The sequence below is a fragment of the Plutella xylostella genome, chromosome 19 (genome assembly GCF_932276165.1).
Source record: "Plutella xylostella chromosome 19, ilPluXylo3.1, whole genome shotgun sequence".
Classification (NCBI taxonomy): Eukaryota; Metazoa; Arthropoda; class Insecta; order Lepidoptera; family Plutellidae; genus Plutella; species Plutella xylostella.
Window position 1 is genome coordinate 4,102,581 of NC_063999.1, and position 26,058 is coordinate 4,128,638.

General features: G+C 39.8%; 1 protein-coding gene across 2 annotated transcripts in view; it reads left to right on the top strand.

Annotated features, from left to right (window-relative positions):
- The first annotated feature begins 2,519 nt into the window (after nt 1–2,519).
- LOC105386865 (follistatin) overlaps nt 2,520–26,058 on the top strand; it is a 32,257-nt gene continuing 8,718 nt past the window's right edge. The window contains exons 1-3 of one of the 2 annotated variants that reach the window (XM_048627548.1): nt 2,520–2,835; nt 19,042–19,224; nt 21,540–21,752. In XM_048627548.1, the coding sequence (XP_048483505.1) occupies nt 2,784–2,835; nt 19,042–19,224; nt 21,540–21,752 (448 nt within the window). In that variant the 5' untranslated portion in view covers nt 2,520–2,783. The remainder of the gene's footprint in view (nt 2,836–19,041; nt 19,225–21,539; nt 21,753–26,058) is intronic. The other variant, XM_048627549.1, reaches the window with a different exon arrangement.

Genomic DNA, 26,058 nt, shown 5'->3' on the forward strand with positions numbered 1-26,058 from the left:
TTTTGAGTTGAATTCCACGGGCTCAGCCACAGCTTCCTAATTGACAAAGCGTGTTGTGATAAATTACAATGTTTTAACATTTCTTTAGAGAAGCCGAACGCAGTGCTTCCTTTATGTATTCGTACCTAAAGCGAAAAAAAGTCAGTCTGCATAGTAAAAAGTCACTTCACCAACAAAGTTTCTATGGAAAATGATTTTTTTTCGCGAATTTTAATTACTATTCTCATTTTATGCCATAAATTCTAATATCATTTTCGGGCTTAGATACTAACATGCACATGTAGGATTCAGCTTAGTATAGGTACCTACTTACCCTTTTTGCAACATTCTGTATAAGGGATATATGGTTAAATATTTAGCAATTATAGTATCTTAGTGGTTATCAAGATACTCTACCATTTCTAGTTGTTGAAGTTTATTGCTATCAAAGTACATGAAAACTATAATCGAATTGAGCTAAGTATATTGAATGAACTAAGTATAAGAAAGCTATGAATCGCAAAAAACCTCCGCTCCTGTCCAGTGTTATTTTAATTTATAAAAATTAGACCCCTGTCCACAGTCTGTATGACATAATAACTGAGGCAGTGGAATATTCCTATTAAAATTGCCAGTCATCCTAATTCCAATACTCAAAAAAAAATTGGTAGGTACCTATCGCTTAACTCTACAAGGCACAGTCACGCTAGGTGCTATCGTTAAAAAAATCATCAGTTTCAAGATGCATTGTGTGCAAATATGATACTATCATAACATAAGTAATATTCTATTTTCTTTGGGGGGCTGGGTGTTGGTACGTGCACCTGGTTGTCTCGAATGGAACCGTTGTGCCTCTGTGTTCCCTTTAAATACTAAACTGCCTTCCTAGTCTTAGACCATTTCCCATCACGCTGGACCACATCTGGCGTGAATTGTATATCAGCCGCGACAAATATAGCAGCATCACGAATATCATGATGCACGCTAAGAAGATACATCCATAATCCACTACACCAGCTACCGTGCCACCACCAAAAATCCTTTTATCTTTCTTCTTCTTCCTAGCCTTTTCTTTATTTAGGTTCGGCTTTGCGCGTCATGTCACGCCATTTTACCCTATCCTCTGTAATATCATAATATCCTCATTCACTCCACACTCTCTCATATTCTTTCACGCAATCAAGCCACGCTTTTCTTGGTCTTCTTTTTACATGGACCCTAATCATTAACTTACATATTACTAGAGTAAAGAGAGGGCCAACCGCTCATGAAAATGGCACACTCGCGCTAACCCCAAAATCTCATAAATATATGTCATATATTTTTTATTAGGACCAGCCCGGGTGTCATTTACTTTGAGCAAAATGTTCTGACCGACGCATCTTTCCTTTTGAAATCATTGGCCCTAATGATGAGCGTTGGCGCTGAAGTGCTGAAGCATTGTCGGTGATGGTGAAGCAGCAGCACCAGGGTAGCAGTGGAGGCGCGTCGCATTCCTCGGCCGGGGCGGTCGTCGACACGCGTCACCGGCTGCACTTGCACTCAGTAAACTTGCATCGTGACTCGTTCCAGTGCCCGCCGCCGCGACGCTCCCAACTGATCATGTCTGCGAGTCAGGTGTGTCGGGTGTTGGCGGATATTGGAGGTGGTGTTCAAATTTGAGAGAAATGTCCTGTTTAAGTTAGTCTGCCTTCACGTTTACATTAACATTATTTGTCTTACAATATATTTTTATTATTAAAATTTGTTTTATAATCGATGAACAATCCTTAAACGGTATGGAAGTCCAACTTGATATAACTTGCATGTAAAAAAATTATCAACCATTCTACGACTTGATTTAAGTACACTATACGAATTATAAGAAAAACACGGGATACTTGGGTCTACTTGGGTTTAAATATGTATCGTTCAATAAGGCCGCCGATTGCGCAATTTATTTCCTTTTATAATATAATGTATACCTATGTACCTTTGTATATCAGCTGCGATATCTGTATTACAGGCTCTGTAAATTAGGGGTTGTATGGCCGTGTGTAAGATGTCCCCACATATTCTTATTATTACTTAACGAACCCTATTAAATTGTCATTAGGGCCGCTATACCTAAATACTCAGATAACCTTAGTAAAGTAAAAATTCAATCGCTGAAAATTTTCGAAAATGGAAGAATAGCTCTACAGTCGTAGGATACTACGGAATTGATAAGGCAAAGCTAAGTCAAAACTGCATTGGAACCATATTGAGGGTTAACGTTTTCGGTCTGTGATCAAAAATTTATATCATATAGGGGTTCATTCGATCAGATAGGAATGCAAGAGATCAGATGAGACAAGATCGGACTTCAATGTTCGCTGAAGCGCTGATAGTGTGGGCATTTATTTCGCGCACGTGTCAGTATCGCGGCGGCCGGCGATGCGTTCAGTGCTCCGTAGCATTACTACGTTACCTACACGTATTTTCTAAAAAGTTAATTAACAAGCACTGAAAACTCTGAAAAGTTTACAGTTTTTTCATAAAAGAAGAATAAATTTTTTGTATAACGCATTCGTCTCAAAATCAATAAATCAAGTAAAACCAAGTGCCACAAAATTTCCTCAACACCATTTCAAAAGAAAATCCGCATTTCCATTTCCAAAAAACCTCACACAAATATTCGTTGGGACACTGATCAGCCGGGAGCGTGTCTGTTGCGCTGATAGCGGGCACTTGTTGCGCGCACGTGCCAGTGCCGCGGCGGACGGCGAGGAGCGCACAGTGCGCGCGGACGCACAGCGCACAGCGCGCCATGCGTCGCTGAGGCCATGCGGGCGCTGCCGCTGCTGGTGCTGCTCGCGCTGACCACGCCGGCCAGAGGTGAGACGCACTGCGAAATTGCCGCGAGTTTCAACTGATCATTTTTGTGTTTTTTTTTAGTTTGTGATTTTTGGTTGGTAGTTGTAGAGGTAGAAATTTTGAGTGGTTTAATAAGTGTGAGGTTAATCAAATGTTCGTGGTAAGTGAAAATTGTGTGACGCTTCAATATTCTTTGTGTGAAAAATATACGTACCATATTCAGCTATAGTGGATGACAGCCAATAAGTTAAATACACATTAGTATATGGCCTAGTAAACCTCCGCTAAAATATAGCAACCATATAATTAATGATATATTGGAAAAGAGTTATCATTATAAAATATAATTGCATCTCGACTCCAGACAAGTTAAATTCACGTGACTATTTTGTAATTTTTGTATCAATACATTTAGGTATCTACATTGGTACTTACAAATAGTGAAGGGTTCTAATTTTTCTACTCTGTATTCGACTTCGATATTTAATGATATTACAAATTTATCGCTGGCTCATCGTTGAAATCATAATTATACTATCATAGACGTCAATCATCATAAACTAAAAATTATGAGAAATGTCATTTTTGAAATCTACAAGTTTTTAAAAATATCTTTCAAGGACGAACTTTATTTTTCGGACGCGCGTTGATGTCTAATTTATGGGAAAAACCGACATGAAATTTTAAAACTGCACAACAGTAATTTTAAATATTAAAATGAACAATCATTGAACTTATCCAATATTTAATGTTTAAAATACCTTATAATTTTGAATATACATATTAAGTAGGTACGTAAACACGTAACGTAAATCCGCTACGTTACAGTCATATTAATTATGTAGGATATTTGAAAAAATACTTATATTTTTTCAGGACACTTCGATTGACTATAATATTCAATGTTTTGGGTATTTTTTATGTATAAGTCTTTCCTTGTGAATTTTATTTCGCAATTTAAAGGTTTACATGAGATACATATGTGTAAGTAGGTGAGTACGTTGCAATAAGTAACCCTGCAAATTATTATTTTGAATCCCTTCAATAGGTGGCCTGACATTTACAAGTATTATTAGTAAAACTAATGTTACGGTTTTTTATCTATCTAAAGAAATAGAGAATATAAGTATTAACTACCAACAACAACTTATCTATATACCTACCTACGAGTATAATCTTTTCGAAAACTTACGTTTGAAAATAATCCTAACTTTATTAACAAGTGAAAGTAACTGTTTCTGTCTTTCTGTCTGTCTGTTACTCTTTCACGCCAAAACTACTGAACGGATTTGAATGAAATTTGGTATACAGATAGTCTAGACCCTGAGAAAGAACATAGGCTACTTTTTATCGCGAAACGAAGTTCGCGGGAACAGCTAGTATAAATATATAAGGTGATTCGTTTGTTATAAATCCCTCCTAGGAATAAATTAATCAGTAAGTAGAATACAGCAGGCAGACAATTTGTACTTTCTACGAACTAAATACAAGCACATTAAGGTGACGTACCTATGTACCTAATTTTTTTTTAATTAAAATATCCCATAGGTACTTAATGTACCTATGTGCAGCCATGTGCACCTTGTACAATGTAATAAAAGCTTTCGGGTTTGCGTAATAATATACAATGTTTTATTTTTCGAACCCGACAAAATTTAAGGGTGTATTCTACGAGTGATTTCATCGAGAAAACACCCCTATATGTAAGGTCAAATCTCAATATTCTAGAAATAGCAGCCATTTTAAAGTTTTAGATACTTAGTTTGCATAAAAATTCATATCTCGAGATTTAATCGCCTTACGGACATGAAATATAATGATTTTATCCGCAAATAGTCATCTATATCCAAAAAAAATATGCACAACTGCTAAAAAGTTACATAAAACCATATAACCGAACGTGAGATCTAAGTCGTCATAGTTTAATAAAGTGGTCATTGAAATAAAGTGTTCTATACAAAATACTAGTGAAAAAAGTCATGAAAAATTATGCTGCAAAAATAAAATGCTATACACTGCCAATATTTAATGCGTGCCCTTAAACAAGTTCCGAGTATTGCCCCAATTCCTTCATTCCTGGCCGGCCGACGCATAATTTCCACATAAACTAAGCCCGGTCAGCTAACTACATGGCTGGCAACGTTTAAGTGAAATTAGCTACAGTTTACGCCTAGTCTAAGCAGTATAAGCACTAATCTCCCACTTTACTGAATAACATATTTTACTGTCTACGACACATCCGCCCGCTGAAAGTGTAATAAGCGGGCACGTTGTACCTACATAATATAGAAGTCTAAGCTGCTACATTATAATTTGTTCGCTCGCAATAAATCTGTCGCCGCTAAGCTGCTTTTGATAAATTTTCTGCTGAAATGAGTTACATACTGCATGGCCCATTGGAATGTTGAAGTGACATGTTAGTTTAGGTGAGTATAGAGATTAAGTAGACAAGTTAAGACTGAATTAGGTATACACCACCGAGTATTCATTTTTATAATTACTTATTTACTTTATGGTAGGGATGTCAATACATATTAGAAAACTTTGTAGAGGCATATATATTATATTTTCCAAAATCGTTGGTTAATTTTATGCACAAACAGTACTTGCTAAAAATGAACTTATACAACTCTACGCACAAAAACTGGTATCGCAAAAACGCGTGCGCTTAAAAGGCTCATAAAAAAGTATGTCTGTCAGAGCTTTTTATTATGTGTAAATAAATATTAAAAAGTAGTTTGGCCGGCGCTTGGCCGAGAGTGCGAGACTTGTCTGGCCGTGGAGGCGCCAACACCGAATAATCCAGCCCGCACTAGCCACTGCACACTAAAAGCACCTGCTCTAGTGATGTACACACGACCTCACTTTTTATCGAAATCGATAAACTACCCTTTTAGTATCGTATAATAATAATTGCTCAAACGGTTTAAAAAGTCATAACCTACTGAGTAAACCTAGCTAACGAATCTATTTTTAACCAGCCATACTCGGAAAATCAATTAATAAGTCAACTGGTAATGCAACTAAAGGTCACAGCATTATCACCGTCATCCAATACATTAGTCTGGCTGCACGGTGTATGAACACTATAAACTATTAGCGAACAATTCAATGAGGCGACGCGGGTCGATACATGGAAACAAAGGTTGGTTGGAAGAAATTGCTTCTTGGCAATAAGCCTTCCTTAGTGTACATTACTTTTTAAGTCCATTTTTGTAAATGTGTATTTATATATATACAATAAAGTGTTTAAATAAATAAATACATCGCTACATTTCGCATCGCACCGGTGGTAACGGGTGTATTGCTATCGAATGAGTGTGTCCGTCTGCATGCCAAGCGCCGTCCTGGTGATCGCCCCTTTGAATTATGCGCGTGCGCACCCAGATGTCTGCATTCATTGGCCGTGAGAGACTTGTGCCCATCACCGCTAGCTACATTCAAATGTTTCCCGGAGATTACTTGTGTATACGTATTAAGATATACAGTGTGCAAAAGTGGTTTACTAAGCCGAAAGGGGGTCATTCTGAACTACTTCCATTCGGAACGATCCCGCAGAGTAACGCTTTTTGGCTTATTACAACTTTTACAATACATCCTTTCCAAATTATCATCGGATAAATTAGTAATAAGTTAGCTTAGTGCATTTTACACGATAGAAGAAGATCGGATAAATGCATAGAATAATTTAATAATTAAATTTTTGGAAGCGTTTGTAATTGATGTTTAGATCAAATTACCACACATTTGTCTAATCGTTCGTAATTTCTCAATATCCACAGTATTTTCGCTAAAATTCGATTTATCCACTAATCTTACGACATACCTATCGATGGTATTTTCACGTCCCTACTCAACGGCAAGCAATCCAATCATCGTTGTCACCCCCTTTAAAATTTCAACAATTGACGACTTCTACGATGACCTCTTAAGTCCTAGACAGGTTAGCCGGCGGCGGTAGTGGGTGGATGAGGAAGGCTGTGGACAGAGTGTTGTGGCGCTCCTTGGAAGTGGCCTATGACAGAAGAGATACCAGAAGACCTGTATTACTCAGGTTGCTAACTAGAATAAATACTTATTCATAAAATGTTAGAGTTAGTTAAGCAAAGTGCTGAAAAATTTAATAAAATTTAAAAAGTTTTAAAGTTGCTCAAAAACTAGGTGCCTAAGTAGGTAGATATTATTCTGTGGTAGAAGGTACCTACCTTCCTACATATTAGCATGCCTGTTCTACTACTTTAAATAAGTGATTAATTGATTATCGAGCCATACCTACATGATCATATCTACTTATTAAATTTATAATCAATAATAAATAATAATTTAAATTTCAAAAAAGAAAATGCTTTAGTTATGGCACGCGACTCTTGTAAAATTTACGAATATCAGCACCTGAATCGGACGGATCTTTTGGCGAATGTCCAACATCCCACGCGGTCCCACACTTACCTACCGTAATCTAATTACTGTAAATCCTGACATAATTACACGCTGGCATTTACAAACAAACCCATATCAACTGTTTTATAAAGAGACAACGATATCATCAGCTATCTAAACCAATAAAGAGTATCTTGACTCAAAAGAAATTTCTGAAATTAAAACGACCACAAAAAGGTCACAAGTACAGGTTTGGCAGACGAGGCGGGTGTTGGGCGGAATGGTATATCAAACGGCCAGACGGGTTTTATTATAATATGTAAAATTTAATAATCCACGTTGACTCACCTGTTTGAAAATGTCCTTCAATGTCCCAGAAACCAAATCTAGGTCGGCTGGAGGCTGCCAGACAATCACAATTTTAAATTAGAGGCCCTCCGGCGAGACAGTCCCTCGATGGCAATACAAGCATATTTACTTACCTCGTCATATTATAATATGTACGCGTTATTACAAAAATGTGTGAACACTTAATGTAGTTACAGCAGTAACATACTTAATTTAACGATTACTTAATCAATAAAATTATTCTGATAAGTGATCTAATTTTTTCTTCTTTAATAGGTATGAATCTATTGGGAACTGTTGGTTTTTTTACGATTTCAGAGTTGGTCCTAACCCAGGTAGCACACTGGCTGATTAGATGTCGAACCTGCCTCTTATTTAAGTGTAAAAGTGTTATATAAGATGTTTAATGGTGTTCGTACCTTCAATAAGCTGTTATAAAGCTTTGAAATAAGTTAATAACTTAATGGTTGGTAAAAGGTTCATCTAAAATACGTTATTAAGCTGTGGGCTGCATACGAGTTCATAGTTAGTGTTTTATAACGTTTTTTGCTGTTTAATGGCTGAAACATATTCTTTTATACAGACAACTGGTTAACAGTACGTCCCAGTGGTTTTCTAACGCTAAAAGCTGATGTATCATCTTGAAGGCATCTTTTATCAAGCCATTACACTACTTGTGGTCTATTTTGAAACCAATAACCAGATGTCTGGTTAAAACTGTAAAAGAAATACTTGCCCGCAGCTGCTTAAAATACTTCAAAGTTTAATCTTATTACTCCTGAAGCTGTAGAAGCGTATCGAGTCGTTTATTATAACAGCTTGGTTGCAAAGCTGATTTGTGTAATTTTACAAGTGGTTTATGATTCTTATAGAAACATAGTGTCATTTATGCGTACTATTATAAAGATTATCGCATCCCGGTAAACCCTTATGGAACTTGTTGCTCTTGATGATTCCATTTTGCAGCTTTTCTTCCCAACATCAGTAAATCAATTTATGTTGGGGTCCGTAGCTTGCAGTCATAATCATTATTCATTGTTTAATACAGATACTTACAGTTAAATAAAAAAGAAGAAACTATGGACATTCCCTGGTCAAAAAGAAAACGAAATGGTGCAATAAAAAGAAAATTATCAAGGAGATATGAAGAAACACAAGAATCGTCATTTGATCAAGGTCGAAGAGACAATATTAATAACGATTCCGTACAAATAATTCCTGCAAATCCCAGTACTTCCAGTTCTTTTGTGACCCAGTCTCCACAAGAATTGTATACATCCAGTAGTACAGATGATGAAAATCAATGAGAATTGAATCAGTTAGAAAAAACATTACATTTTAAAGAAAAAATAAAAAAGTGGGCCGTCGAACACAATAATACTCAAGTAGTAAAAGAATTAACAAAGATAATAAATGAAAAGATACCCAACGCTTTACCCAGTGATCCAAGGACATTGCTTAAAATTGCCAGGCACATAAATTTAAAAAAAATTGGAGAAGGTAAGTATTGGCACCAAAGTCTGATTCACAGTCTACAAACTATATTGGATAGTATGGAATTAGTGCCTAGTACGATCAATTTAAACATAAATATTGATGGGCTGCCAATATTCAAAAGTTCAAAAAAGGAATTTTGGCCTATATTCTGTAATATCCATGACAATAAATTGAACGAACCGTTTATAATCGGAATATACTAAGCCACTAAGGATGTGCACTTTAAACTTGTTTCCATTCAACATGGATGTGAATTGTTTTTAATACCTCTTCTACATACCTATTTGGATTAAATTATTTTAAAATAAAACAATATTATACCAAGATAAATACTTTTATTATGAGATGAGGTACAGACTTGTAGCATATTGAGAAGCAATGTTTGATTGGCTTGCAGAATTTGGGTAATATTGTCATCAGATGGCTGCTGCTGCTGCTGCCATGCTGCTGCATGTCTGACACTGTGAATGAAAATGTAAATTTATACTAAGTTGACAATGACATTACTGATAGCGTTTAGAAATAAATAGCCTATCACGTATTGGTTGTCACGCTACATTTTATTTTTACGAGTACATCATTATCGATTATTATTTTAATATTCATAATAATTGCACACGCCATTAGTACCTATTTAATCAATGGAAACGATTTTTATTATTTGTCAGAGGAACCCCATTATGAACCCCGATATGCTGCATAAAATACATAGTTGCTGAAATACGATATACCTCAATAATTATTAGAACAGCGTACCCCAAAACCTTGTAAAAACTAAAAGTGTAAATGAAAGTATTCTATGCAGAACATAAGCAGCTTGTGGCTGATTATTAGAATTATTTACAGCAAATAGAATCACAGTATATTTTTTCAACGACTTAAGCTGAAAACTTTATGGACGCCATAACTAACCTATAAAAATAATTTTGAATCAAATTTTAAATCGAATATTCTGCAAAACTACACATTTATTTCAAATATGACCAATTTTTCAACTTAAAATACGGTCGTAAAAGGTTATTTCATATGATTACAAGTAAAATTTTACAAAACGCTTTTTCACTCGAAATTTATTTACACATTTCTTTCAATATATTTAAATACTTCTAAGGGCGCATCAATTATTTGTTATAAATTAGTATAAACTACACGATAAAGTTGCACTCGCAATCAGAATCTGAACTTATTATTATATTCACTGGTTCAACTTACCGTAACTCCAAACACAATATTTTATTCAAAATGGATGCACTGTTAAATAATATCAACTTCTTTCTTTTTCTTGTTATGACGTGACGTCTTTGGAAATATTTTAAAAATAATAAATATTTTCATATGGAAAGCTGCAAAAAAAGTTGTAATTGGATACCGCGTACGTCAAAAGCTGCGCAAGGGCTGGATATGATAATCTTAAGCAGAATGACACGTTTAGGAAGAGTTTATTGCAGCTTTAATTAAGCCTTTTTTAACGTAAACCACAGCCAATTTTCAGCCATTATAATACCAAAGGCTGGTTAATTTGGGGCCCTTTTTGGCTGAAACAGAGCCACTACAGCTATAATACAGCCAATTTAAATACTATATTGCAGCATTGGTATTCTTATACAGCACTTGTTCAGCGCTTAAGCAGCAATTTTGTGCTACCTGGGAAGTATAGGTAATTAAAGTTTTTCATCATGATGGGTACTACATTATGCCAAAAGAAATGTCACTGATAAAATTCCACACTGTTACTGTTATAGACGTACAAAACATAATTTGCGTATATGTAACTTATTATTATTATTTGTTAGTAACGATAAAGTTTTTTGAGTTCAATGAACCGGTAGACTTTTTGATCATTCGTCAGCAGCACTAAAATAAATATGGAAGACTTAAAAACGATGGCTGAAATTTTCTAAATACATATTAGAGATATTTCTGAATCAAACGGCAACATGCCGACCTGAAACCTACGCAATTCCTGTTTTTGCTGAAAATTTCCAACAATCAATCAACGTACATTTCCACTGATATTCACATCCGGACTTCAGCCGACTGAAATATAATTGGGAGTCAGTCGATCAGTCAAGAGCAAAGAAAACTATTTGTTGTTGTTACCGACCACAACACGCGGCGCACGCTATTAGCTGACGGCTCTCTTATACAATTTTGGATCATCTATTTGTGGATCATTCATGAGCACACAAATATTGCAAGCTTGACACAAATAGCGTGCGTGGATTTAGTCTTCAACGCGATGACATTCTTACTTTCATTAATTGTTTTATCTTACATCTATGGAGTTATTTGATTAACTGAAACTATGTCGTTCCTATATCAAGTCCATTTATTTTAACACTAATTACACTGGTGCAATGACACGTCCGATCGGGCTGGTGATGTCGCGGGAAGAGAGCGAGCCCTTGGGTATCCCGCTGTGCCTAGGGTGGCCACAGGGCGACACAAAGTGTGCCAGATGAAATGTATTAAAAACTACCATGGTTATATAATCTACCAAGGGTGGCTTTCGCCACATCACCCCCCTACGGAGAAAAGAAAGTCATACAAAAATAAGAAAAGGTAGTTATAAAATCGAAGTTACAAACAACATGAAAAAAATAATAATAAAAATAGAATTACCAAAAGAAATACACGGATAATAATGCAAAATCGGTGCACAAAATAAAATAAAAAATAATAAATCACAAAACGTAAGAGAATTGTTTTTCAGTAAATAAAAGTGGTTATTTAAGTACTACTTACAAATAATGCTACAAAAGTAGTTAGGTAAAATTTCAACCTTACATACTAACAATGGCACATACTTTGGTATTTAAGTCAAAAAGACAAGATAAAACTTAATATTAACATAACTAGAATATTTTCATCTTTAATGAAGTAGTAAAGTTTTGTAAAAAACACAACAAAATGAATATGATCATTTAAAGCATATAAAATTCATATTGGTTTACAAAAGTATAAAGAATATCAAAAGAAACATAGGTAAAACTTATAAGTCTAGAACGTCTCTAAACCTAACTTTTCTACCAGCCCTAGTGGTAACTTGCCGAGAAGGGGCAGGTGGGGGTAACTGAGGAGCAGTTTTATGAGGTGGAGATGCGGGTGAATGAATGGGCGCATCTGGTGGAGTGGCCGAAAGAGAAGTAGGAGAGTGCCCAGCTGGCGCCTGATTGGCTGAAATTGGAACAGTATCAGGAGGCGCAAAAATGTATGCGGGCTTGAGCCGGTCAATGCTGACCGTATTCTCTTTTCCGTTAATGTCAAGCGTAAAAGTTTTATCACTTCTATGCAAGACACGATAAGGACCACAGTAAGGAGGCTGCATGGAGCGTCGGACGGTATCGTCACGAAGCATCACGTGTGAAGCAGTGGCCAGGTCTTTGAATACAAAGGTCGATGGCTTAGCATGGTGTGATGTAGGCTTCGGACGCATTACATTAATGCGCTTCCTGAGCTGATTTACAAGGTCAGAAGGGTCACTTACGTTGGTGGTTTCTTCTGAAGGTGTCAGAAGTTCTCCTGGCAGGCGAAGAGGTTCGCCATATAGCAGTTCCGCTGAAGAAAACCCAAGGTCTTCTTTAAGCGAAGATCGTATGCCGAGGAGCACCAATGGTAGTGCTTTACACCAAGTTTCGTTGTGGCACATCAAAGCCGCCTTAAGTTGGCGATGCATGCGTTCCACCATACCGTTAGCGCAAGGGTGATAGGCAGTTGTACGAATCCGATTAATACCGCATAAATGCATGAGGCGTTTAAACAAGTCAGATTCAAACTGGCGACCTTGATCGGTAGTTATTGTGGTGGGTATGCCATAACGCGCAATCCATCCTGTCAATAAGGTATTGGAGACTTCTTCTGCGGTGATTGATGACATTGGCCAGACTTCAGGCCAACGTGAGTAACGGTCGACTGCAGTTAGACAATATGTAAAGTTGTCAGAGTGAGGAAGAGGACCAATTATGTCAATATGGACATGTCTGAAACGCTGGGAAGGTTGGTCGAAACGTCCAAGAGGTGATGATACATGTCTACTTACCTTGCTGCGTTGACATTGAAGACAAGTCCGGGCCCATTCTTTGCAGTCCTTTTTCATCAGTGGCCACACAAAACGGTCAGACACCAGGCGTACGGATTCTCGCATGCTGGGGTGGCTAAGGTTGTGAAGGCGGTCAAATGCGGGTCGACGGAAAGAAGGTGTGAGATAAGGTCGAGGTCGACCCGTTGTGTTGTCACACCAAAGGATGACGTTTGTGCCGGGTATTGAAACCTTAGTGAGCTTTAAGGAAGACGGGGATGCAAGTAGTGTAGCAAGCTCAGGGTCTGAGTCCTGGGATATTGCCAAACTGTGATAGTCGTCTTCAAGCGAGAGCGCTTCAACACGTGACATAGCGTCAGCGACAACGTTGTCTTCTCCTTTGATGTGCCTTATATCAGTCGTGAATTGACTTATAAACGACAGCTGGTTGAGTTGAGATGGGGGTAACTTCTCACGACGCTGTATAAAGGCGTATATGAGAGGTTTGTGGTCCGTATATATCGTAGCATGCTGAGCTTCCAGGATGTGGCGGAAGTGTTGCACGCTTTCATACACACCGAGAAGCTCACGATAATATGCGGGCCACTCTGCTTGTTTCGCTGAAAGCTTCTTACTATAATATGCGAGGGGCATCCAGTCGTCATCCTCTGATTTGCGCTGCTGAAGACAGGCACCTATGTGGGTGCTAGATGCGTCTGTGAAAAGGCCTAATGTAGCTTCAGCATCAGGATGTGTTAGTGTGGTTGCAGTAGTGAGACTGGCTTTGCACTCATCAAAACAACGTTCGAGGTCAGGTGTCCAAGGAAATGGCTTGGCACCTTTGCTATTTGTAGCAGCAACGGCGTCTATGAGTGGTGCTTGATATTTCGCAGCATTTGGTAGGAAGCGTCGATAATAATTCAGCATTCCTAAGAAACGTCTCATTCCTTGAACGGATTTAGGAGGAGGGAAGTCTGCGAGGGCTTGAATGCGATCCTCAGGTGGTCTGGTGCCAGCAGCGTTGATGCGGTATCCGAGGAATGTTACCTCGTCAGCACCAAAAACACATTTGGATGGGTTAATGACCACGCCATAGTTATGGAGCCTCTGAAATAGTGCTCTGAGATGGATGGCATGCTCTGTGGGATCTTCGGAATATACCAAAATATCATCAACGTAAGCGAAACAGAAATCTAGGCCTCGCACGACCTCATCGATGAACCTTTGAAAGGTTTGACCAGCGTTTCGAAGTCCAAACGTCATGAATGGAAATTCGAAGAGGCCAAAAGGCGTAATTATGGCTGTTTTCTGAATATCGTTTTCAAAAACAGGGATTTGTTGATAGGCTTTTACTAAATCAACAGTGGAAAAGACTGACGAACCAGCTATGTTATGGGAATAGTCACCTATGTGACGAACTGGGTATCTGTCGGGAACTGTGCGAGCATTGAGTGCACGATAATCGCCACAGGGACGATAGGTGAAATCCTTCTTTGGGACTAGATGAAGTGGGGAAGACCAAGGACTGCTAGATGGCCTAGCAACACCAACTTGGACCATTTGTTCAAACTCTTTCTGAGCGGCGCGAAGCTTATGAGGCGCGAGTCGGCGAGGACGAGAGGTGACAGGTGATCCTTCAGTTGTTTTGATGTAGTGCAAAGTAGAATGACTTACATCGGGAGTAGTTCCTGGTGGGCGTGTGATACTAGGAAATTCAGCTAAAATTGCGGCATAAGGCGTGTCAGGTAAAGAGACCAATTTGACACTAGGCTGGTTACCATCGGCAAGCACTGCGGGGATAGACAAGCCTGTCTTTCCGTCACGCAACTTACCTTGTGCACAGTCCGGTAAAAGATTATAGTGGGCCAAAAGGTCGGCACCTATAATAGCGCCGGAAACGTCTGCCACCACAAAACTCCATTTTAAGTCTCGCCGTAGTCCCAAGTTCAGATTTAGTTGCACCAAACCGTATGTTTGAATTTTTGAGCCGTTAGCAGCGACCAGTTCATACGTTGCTGGTGCCCGTAATCCTCGAACATACGATTTGGGCAGGCAACATAAATCTGAACCGGTATCGACTAAAAAACGTTGGCCAGTAAATTTATCGGTGACAAACAGACGGTGGCTTAGTGGTAAACAATCAGTGGCCGTCATCACTGATTGTTGCTGGAGTTTCCCTTAGTTAATGGGGCACCTGTCCAGGAGCACGGTATTGTGCAGTGATCCGCTTTGTCACCGTGCTTTTTATGGTACCAGCACAAACCAGCAGGCACACGGTTACGGCTGCTATTACGGGTCCGGCTAGAGCTGCGATCACGGTGGCCGCTTCGGTTGCGCGCTGATTTTAAGGCTGTTAAGTCATGTCTGAGGTTACTTACCTCCAACTGAAGCTTACTTACGGCTTCATTCAAGCTATCAATCACGATCGGTAGATGGGAGCTGCTGACGGGTGCGGGCGAACGACTAGCAGCATTTACACCGTAATGAACTGGGCCCGGATGCTTCATATTGTGCAGCTCATCTGCAAGTTCTCCCAATTCTACTAGTGATGCAGACTTCTGCGACCTAAGTACGCCCTGCATGATGTAAGGCAACCGGTCCAGCCAAATGGTTTTGATCGTGCGCTCTGGAAACGCGGTGCCGGCTAAGGAGGATAAGTGCTGAAGGAAGGAGGATGGTTTTCGATCTCCGATTTCCTCCTTCTCCAATATTTGGCGTACATTTTCCTCGTACGTCTGCTCGTACTTACCTATTAATGCTGTCCTCAGAGCGGAGTACGGGTTCTCTGCAGGGGGATTAAGGATAATTCCTTTCACCTCGTCCGCTACTGCTGGGGGGAGCTGCTGCACCGCATAATAAAATTTGGTGGTCTCAACCTTTATATTATTGAGGATAAACTGTGCCTCTAAAATAGCGAACCACAGAACTGGCTTCTCGTGCCAAAAGGGCGGCACCTTGATAGATATCCTATCCACTGCTACGCTAGATGCTGATGTGTTTGCGAGCTGTTCGGACTCCATTATTAACAAAGTACAGTGAAGATAAAGTAGGTAGGTATGTAGGTATGTGTTAACTACTATACGAAATAAAGTTAAACTTAAAGTCCGCTAAAATTAAAATTAACACTTTCACTGAACACTGTTCTATTGTCTTTACTTGCGTCGCGTCGGTCCGGCAGGGTTGGCTTGGGTCGGCGCAGGTAGTCGGTCAGTCGGCTTGGGTGCGAACTTGACCAGATGTTGCGCAAGGGCGTCAACGGCGTCTGCGGCGGCGGCGGTGGCGGCGGCGTGGGTACGCGACGCGAAATTACGCGATGGAGTGTGTGTGGTCTCAGAGTTATGCGACCACGAATTGAATGAATTAACACAGCACGGTTCGGAAAAACGACGAGAAAGCGATGAGATCTACAATCGCTGGTAGCACTGCAGATATAGACACGGATGGCGCGATATAGCGGGACGCGTACGCAGAGTTCGGCACTTCACTTTTACTTTCACTGCACTAAAATTGGCGGTAATTAATGTTTTGAATTAATCGCGTTTAAATCACGTCGGGGTCACCAATATGGAGTTATTTGATTAACTGAAACTATGTCGTTCCTATATCAAGTCCATTTATTTTAACACTAATTACACTGGTGCAATGACACGTCCGATCGGGCTGGTGATGTCGCGGGAAGAGAGCGAGCCCTTGGGTATCCCGCTGTGCCTAGGGTGGCCACAGGGCGACACAAAGTGTGCCAGATGAAATGTATTAAAAACTACCATGGTTATATAATCTACCAAGGGTGGCTTTCGCCACACATCGTTTTGTTTTCAAACTACGTAAGATTTAGGTTACACTTTTTTTACGTGAAGTTTATAGAGCATTAACATTGGTAACATTGTCAATTATAACTCAATGGAAATTAACAGAAAATTTCATTTGTGAAAGTAAAAAAAAACAAGTTTTGTTACTACAAGTCTAAAATTTTAAGTCGTAACCACCAAAAAAAGTCCAGGACAACTACCTACCTGACCTGTATCACCCTTTCAGATTGCAGTAGTTTCTACTTTTGCAAATGTATCCGTATACATCATACCTGATGATTATACAATGATATTGGCATGTTTTTAATTGAATTTAACACTGGAGCCTCCATAATAAAGACACACCTGCGGTCCCGCAGGCCAATGGAAGCGCGAGCAGTTATTATTCCGAGCCGCAGCCGGATCTTCGGCTGGCCAATAAAAAGTGGCGCCAAAACTGACGGAACCGGAGGATAAATAATTGAAAACGCAAGCATCTCGAGTCAACGGCCGTCGCCCGCGCCCGGCCGGCCACACGCTAAAATTATATAAATTTATTCTCACTTGGTATCGCACCGTCCGCAACTATGTATCACCTGCAGATAATGAAACCAGAAATGTTGCAAAGAATTTGGTGAAAAAACTTTTCCGGTTTCGGTCATTATTATTATTAGGTATGCTTGTAAAAAACTTACATTAATAGTGATCGGATGGAATCTAACTTAGTAGGTGATGATTATAAATGATTATTTATTTATTTATTATTTAGGTAGTTAGGTACCTACGGTAAACCACGTTACACTCGCAGACCAAACCAGCCCTTCAGTTTTTTCAGCAAGACTGAAAAGCGTGCTCCATCGTCACTTATAAAATAAAAATAATAATTTAGATAGAATACAATACCAAATCCCATCACGAGTTGGCATTTTCAAGCCGGCCGTGACTAATCCCGGAAAAGCTAGACCAAAAGCGTAGGAAGATGCATTCCTATGACATGAACAATGTTTAACGCCACCGCGATCTAAATATACTTACCAAACAATAAAGATTCATCGTAATTTTTTTGAAAAGACTACAAAATTAAGAACAATGTCTTTATTATTTTCACTGTAGCAAAGAATACGATGCAGCCGTTAGCTTAGACGTAGCGCTACTTTCTCACTGACGTCAAACACATATACCCCTCTCTAACCACTATGGATATAAAAGAATGTGCAATATCCTTGTATGGCGGCGCTCAGACCACGTGACCGGTGGAAAAATAGTCTGGTGATCGTCTAGCGATATGAGTCACGACGCGCGGCCGGCCGAGCATTGCATGCTTCTTTTTATTAGTTTTGCATTAAGTATGCGAGTTATTTAAGACTTCGAAAAAGGAGGTCTATCTTCGACTTTCATATTTTTATGTCCTCGCCGGATTTTAGCTTTATAGCGGACTTTTCAGCATTGGACTACATTGATCTCTTTTAGCCTCAAATGGATGCTGGTAGTTTTGATGAGGAAGGCCGAGGACAAAGTTATGTGGCGTTCCTTTGGAGAGGCCAATGTCCACTACTTACCTAGTAACCAACTACGGGCTGTCTATCACATTGATATTAACTATATGGTCTTGCGTAAACTGCTACATACCTCCTATTTTTCTTAGTTGGGCGATAGACGTAGGAGTAAGTAGTAAGTACGCCATACTTGTGGCTGGATGACAATGATGTCAAAAATGACACACGCGCGCTGGCCCTAATTGAAACAAATTATGACAGATACCTATATATTATATAATTTGGGCAATAAGGGATAAAATAAATATAAGATTTTAAGGATAAGGGGGTGGCATTTTCTTGAGCGGATAGTCCTAACGCTAGTATATAACTAGTAGGTATTTACATATCGTTTATACTTTATATTAATGTAGTTTATAAATATCTCTTGTTTTCACACGATACCCATTATCTTTCTTTCTATTTCCTATCAATTTGGTTGTCTGGAAGAGATTACTTTTAGTAATAAGGCCGCCGATTGTGCTATTTATTTTCTTTTCTTGTTTGTAACTCTGTTTCTGTTTGTGTGCAATAAAGAGTATTTTATCTTTTATCTTTATCTTTATCTTATAACTAAGTCAATTCTTGACGACCTTTTCCGCCCGTTTGAACTTTGGAAACAAAATAACATCCTTTTTAACTCCCCTGTTGTCCTCACCAGCCGGTATCTGCTGGTCGGGCATGGAGCGCGGCGGGCGCTGCAGCTCGGTGGCGGCGCTGCGCGTGGGGCGCGCCGAGTGCTGCGCGCGCGGGCCCGCCGCCTGGAGCCCGCGCGACCTGGACAGCGGCGAGATATTCTTCTTCAAGGCGCTCAGCGGGGGGTACCCATGTACTGCTTGCGCTGGTAAGTGACATTTGTGTCCATAGGGTTTTTTAGGCACAAACTACAGCAGGTAGTAGCACTGTAGTGGCTGGATGAGTACACCAGAAGGCCTAGCACGAGCGCAAGACGCGTACGGCAAGACGAGACAAAAGTTTTCTGCCGCACTCGCTCTCGCGAAGCCGGGCGAAGTCAGTGAGCGCTGACTGATAGACTGTAGTGGCTGAATTAAGGAGGCAAGGCAGAGTGTGAAGTGAACTGCAAGGATGTTACCAGCAGTGGGAGGGTAGTGGCTGATGATAGCTTATTGTTAAGATGACCTTATTGTAATATCCCAACATAATCTATCTAGGATTCCGTTTTTACTTTTTGAGGTACGGAACTCTGATTACGTAAAGCCGTTGGCAGAGCGAAATCATAACTGAATCTGCATTGATTTACCCGGCCATAGACTGAGCCGTTAGGATCGGGTGTCTCGATGCATTAGTCACATAACTTGTTGGTCCAAGCTAGACTATACTTAGTGTCACCAACTGGCCACTTAAGTGTGAATTAGTAAGCTAATAAGTGTAGAAGAGGGAAAACGATAAGCTGTACAGCAAATTATAATACTAAATCCTGAAATAGAAATATAGGACCAAGAATGTACTTAAATAGTATCTATAAGACTCACATACTGTGTAGCACGAGCTTAAAAATAAAAAAGAAGCCACTATAATTATAACTTATTAACACAGGAGCGTAAATTTCAATATTTTTTTTTACATAAAATGCAAAGAATTGGAGCAGCGACTGGGTTCAGTGACCGATACCTTGTATTGTCATACAAGGAAGTTTTATGATGCGCAGACATCACATAAACAGTGAATTAATTGTGCTTCGTTCGGTTTTCGAATGTATAATCGTTTTCGCAAGCGATGGTGCAACGATTTTTGAGGAAAATTGTGTTATTTGATTTTATTTCGCAATTTGATTTGTATATGTCACAAGTGTGCCTTCTTTATATAGAATCTGCTAGTCTGCTTCCGTTGCCTACATCTCTCGCTATTAAATAAACATCATGATAGACGGTTCCCATCATAACTAGTATTAGTTATCTGATAGATACGTAGTTAACTCCCCCGTGCTGGTTATTCATATGATCTCATTCTATCACGTTATCTATTTGCGAGTAAAGCGGTTGCATATAATGATGATTGCTTCAATGAAACTTGATCCCTCACTTAATTGCCGGTATCGAGTGTCCTGTAGGTGTTAACGAGAAAAACTTGTTTGTTTGCTACCGGTTTTACCTTGTCAAATACTTCGAAATTTATGAGCCTGTTTGTATGAGTATTGGCTTACGACAAATACAATCGGATGACGCAGACGTGATTGTAAAGACAAGGATTGTATACAGAGGTTTCCCTACCGGTTTTAATTTAATTAATTATTATGATACCTAATCAAAGACAACTCGTTAATAGTCTTCTGTAGCTGCACCACGGTCCACGACACTTGACAGTCTATGTTTCCTTCTTACACTCTGTCCACACCATCATCAATCAGCTACTTTACTAGGTACCTATCTAGTGTAATCTAAACCACACTGGGTACGTTATTAAGTCACCCTTCATATGATCATGACTTCCTGAATTATTAGGGAATTTTTGGTAAGTACCGCATGACTGCTGTGGAAACCTGAAAGCGGAATGGTAGTGGCGGTGATGTTGTATATTCAATAAACGTGCATCAAGCTTTTGCACCTATTTTGGGACTTTTTTTACCCATCTGTAAGCATATTATTATCATCCTCTTAAAAATAACCCTTTAGGTATACAGAGTGTTGTGGGGGACTCCGGGGTCATTCTTATCAAGGGGGTAACTATCCTTCAGCTAACTATACCACTTTTGCAACACCCTGTACATTAGACTGTCTACGGCTGCTGGTTCATCAGCATCATCACATGTCTAAGATCACAACCCATCACGTCCCCACCGCTGGGGCTCGGGTCTCCTTCCAACGAAGGAAGGATTTTCGGCCTAGTCTAGTACTCTGGCCTAGTGCGGGTTGGTGGAGTTGGTAGCTGCTAGTTGCTTCTGAACCACGACACTTGACAATCTATGTTTCCTTCTTTCACTCTGTCCAAACCTCTTCAACCAGCTACTTTATTAGGTACCTATCTGGCCCTGTAGCACATGACGCTATTAAGACGTGACAAGAGTCCTCCGTAGCACTCGCTCTTAGGCTGCGCGATGTGAGTGAGCGCTGCAAAACTCTTGTCACGTCTTAAATGCGCCCCGTACTAGCCCTCTGGTGTAATCTAGACTTGCTTCTGCTACATGTTGCTTATTGTCAGCAGAGTCGTGCGCGGGGGTGTCGTGCGGCGCGGGGCGGCGCTGCGCGGTGCGCGGGGGGCGCGCGCGGTGCGTGTGCGCAGCCTCGTGCCGGCGCGCCGGGGCGGTCTGCGGGACGGACGGCAAGACCTACCGCTCGCTGTGCCGCCTGCGCCGCCGCGCGTGCCGCCGCCCCGCCAAGCATCTCGCCATGGACTACCCGGGGCAGTGCAAAGGTATGTCCTAGATAGATAGATAGATAGAATATTCTTTATTTGTACACACACACATAAAAGAAACTTACATAACTTAAATACTCCTAGTCCTAGTTTATGCCTTAGGAAGGTTTTCTAGTCTTTCCTGACGTGATCAATGAGGAGTTATTTATTTATATTTTTTGGAGAACCAACAGCATGTTCTTAATTATAATAACTTAAAATAGCTATTTAATATATTATTAGACATGCCATTAACAGAATCCAGATAGAAACAAACTTACAGTAAAACAGGTAAAAATCTAAGCTCTAATTTGAATTAAGTGCCTACTAACTTATTATTGGCAACATAATTTGAGAAAAAAATATAAAAATAGACGTATACATATACATATACAGAAAAGTTACAATATTTGTGGTGTTTGTATCATAGATACCAAATGCAAGTGTGCCCCCAGATTATTTGAATTAAACAATAAATAAAATGTTTATATGTAACACATAAAGTTATTCACCAAGGGGCCGTCCATTAATCACGTGAGGCTCAAAGGGGGGGGAGGGGGTACGGAAAACCTCACGAAACATCATGAGGGGAGAGGGGGGGTCTAGTTAGACATCACGTGTATTAATTTTTTGTCAAAAAAAGCGCTAGGTATTTCGACAGAAATTTTGAACAGCGCAAAAATTTGAACGATTTTATTTTTTCCAGTCAAAAATAGCCTTTACATAGACTTCCAAAAAAAATACACGTGATTCAGGGGGGGAGGGGGGGTCGTTCCAAACCTCACCAAATATCACCAGGGGGGAGGGGGGGGGTAAAAAAATGAGAAAAACGAACTCACGTGATTAATGATGTACGGCCCCCAACTACTTAAATATATTAGTTATGTACCTAGACCTAGCTAGGTACTATTAGAGATCAAACGACTCCTCAATGAAAAAGTTTTTAATTTTAGAGAGGCTACTGCAGAATAGGTCAATTTCCGATTCGGTGAAAATTTTGTTGTAGGTACGTGTTACATGCCCTTACCAATAAACTACATATTTTGCCGGTAGTTTAGGTAACTAGGTACAGTTAGCGGAGGGAACATGTAACAATGGCCTTCTACGAGTCAAGTGATAAGGAACCCTTAATCCTATCTTGGATAATATTTCCGGACTATCAATGATTAGATTGATTGAGTGATTTGATTGGGGAATTTTATCAGGTCACTTCCCGTTGGCATTAATTTTGATAAAATTACTTATAATGTGGAACCGGTATTATTTGTTTAGTAACGCTCAGCGCACCTTAACACATTGTTTAGCGATTTCAGAAGGACCAGGAAGTAGTTTTAGTAAAGATAGGCAAGGTAAGCCTTAGGTACCTTTTAATCATAGTGGAAAAATACAACAACAGCTAGATTCTATTTTTAGCAGCGGATGTTTCATGTCCATTTTGCCATCCATTGAAAAGTAGCTGAATCATCCCGGCCGATGATATCAAGTCTCCGCCTGGGTCTAGTCTAGACGGCCAATTACTTACCGTAACTTTATCGAACGCATCACAAACGATATCCCCGACATAACATAACATCATGAATGATTAGATAAGTAGTAAATATATAAATAACTAACCGGGAATTCTTGGTGTATAAGTATTCGACTGTCACTTCAGGCTGTGCTGGATGCAGGAATTAATTCACACCCAATCACTTAATTACAGTAAAAAGCAATAGACTAGATCATCGAAAATATACCCCTTAATGAAATAGTACTGCATCCAATAAGATATCCTACCTTTAATAACCATTTATTGGCCGTTAGAGGTAGTTAGTTAGTCACATCGTCATTACAAGTCACAGTGCATTCATTACACAGAAAACCACTAATAACAGTCCATGGCAACAGAATAATGCATTTAATGTTGTAGCTCTAATGATTGTTTAAAGCCCCATCACAGTTGGTTCATTATTGGCTTACTGAGGCGTGACAGCGCGGTTCGCTGAAAAGGGGGCAGCTAGGGCCGGCCAGCCTCCGTCTAGGCACAGAATAAGTCTAGGTAGCGAAGCCAGGCTGCCATGCCGGCCTACAAATTATCTGAATGCATAATTTCAGAAAAGACATTAAAAATTGGTGGCATGGCCAAATATTTTAAAGGTATCATAACATACTAATCTAAGTAAAACAACAGTAATAGGTAGGTAAATTCTCTATACCAGCATAAAAATAAACTTCAAAGCTTTAACTTTAGCTTTATAAACGCGCCAACCAGAATACTTATTACTACCAGCTTCCACTAGAGAGACCACTTTAGCCCTAAAAAGGGCTAAGCATTCCGGCAATTATTTCAGAATTTATATAAGAAGCCACTTACAAACAAGTGGAACAAAAAGTTCAACTGGTAGTCAATGGAACGACCGGTTTTGTAGTTGTATCAATTGTAAAAACATTACCTTAGCAACAGAGTTCGCAGTAACATCGAGAATGATGTAATACCTACAATGTGGTAGAGCATGGGTAGGTAACCTTAGAAAGCCATATTGTTCAAGTCATTTCATCACGAGCCCTGTGATGACAATTGCCGGGTCTGATCCGACGAAGCCGCTACTCAGGCCTAATGCCCTTGATCGGAGGCCATCAAGCGATGTCGGCTATCTTCAAGTCAGACGTCGAAGACGACTCGCCAGGTGGCTATTACATTTCGATTAAGGAACGCAGATAATGGCGTCTTCATCTAATGGCACGACGACGAGAAAATCTACAACGGTTGTTGAGTACCCAGCGCACTGCCAACCCCACCAGTCTGCCGAAGAGGCGCGCAGAACAATGAGCGACAAAACTATTATGCAGTTCTAGACTCAAAAGAGAATTATACGCGCCGCTACTCTCGAATAGTAATGGGTGATCGTGCTACAAGTTTGAAAAACGAATCACTTCAATTTATCCGCACACAAAGAACAATCGTCTATTGAAATCTCGAGCGCGGTTCTCCCGCGGCGTTCATTTACCGAGTCTTTATTTTATTCAGTTCCTTCGGCATTAATCCCGGTCCCGTACCGTAATGACCGTCGGGCACTCCCTCACTATCGCTGTAGTAAATTGCCTCTCGTTCCTAGAACCGGCTACATCTCTATTGGGATCGGGACTCAATAATGCCTCATTGCGATGCTCGATACGTCTGCTGGCTGCCCCGGGTGGCTGCGTGTGAATGAGTGGTCTCCCGATGCCGGCCCACGAGGGCGGCCGCCGGCTGCTCCACGCCTGCAACTGTTTTTACAACCAGATAGGCAGACATTTATTTTTCCCTTTGCCATAGATGTTTGTACTGGTAGGAAACAACTAATTGCAACAGTGCGAATAAATTGTGCCCGCAAGGAACTTTCGTGACTTGAGCTACAATGTATAATGTCTAGACAGTGTTTCTCGTACTTTTCATATTTCTTGTTATTCAGATTGCGTATGGAAATTATCTCCCGGGGTTGGAAATTATTAAGTAGAGATATATAATGTTTTTAACAAGGCTCAGGAGGCGGTTATTAAAACGGTAGCATTAGCATATCCCGCTCGGTCGGTTGTCGGGGCTAGTTGTGGTGGGATTAAGATAGTAAATAGTGATAATAGCGTGGCAAGGTTCATTAATGGTGGATGTTGAATGAGTGTGAAGGCAGGAGGGGGGAGGCGGTCGCAGGATGTCATCGGAGACGGTGAAATGAGTGCAATTACTGCCTCAAACCGGCCCCGCGCCGCCGCCGCCGCCGCCGCCGCCGGGGCACGCGAGCCAGTGGGCACTCAACACTGCTTTTGAAACTTAATTTCGCAAATTACGATGAAAAATGAATGAATGAATAAATGAATAAATATATTTATTTCACAAATAAGCTTAACCTAATACATCCCACAAAACCAAGTACATATTGGTTTGTCTGTGGGGAGGGAGTCGCACTTCTTTTTCTATGATTACTTATACTTAAAAAGTTTTAACTTAACATTTTCTTAACTTTACAAAAGATAGACATACCTAACGTTACATACCTAGACATATTGTTGATTATTAATGTTATATAGGGTAGGTTTTAATTAGCAATAATTACATAGCTATATTTTGTAGAAGGAAAGTTTTATATTATCTTGAAAATGTATTTTTATTTGGTTCATTTCTTATATGGATAGGCATCTCATTATATAACAATGGAATTCTGCGCTGTAACAATCTGCCTCCAAAATAGTTATTAACTTTTACAGTTTGGTATTTACCTTGAGCCGCAGCTCTCGTGTTGAGCCCGTGGTGTATTGGTATCTTATGGTCTGGAGTGCTATGACTATTAATCGCGATAAGGTATTTATA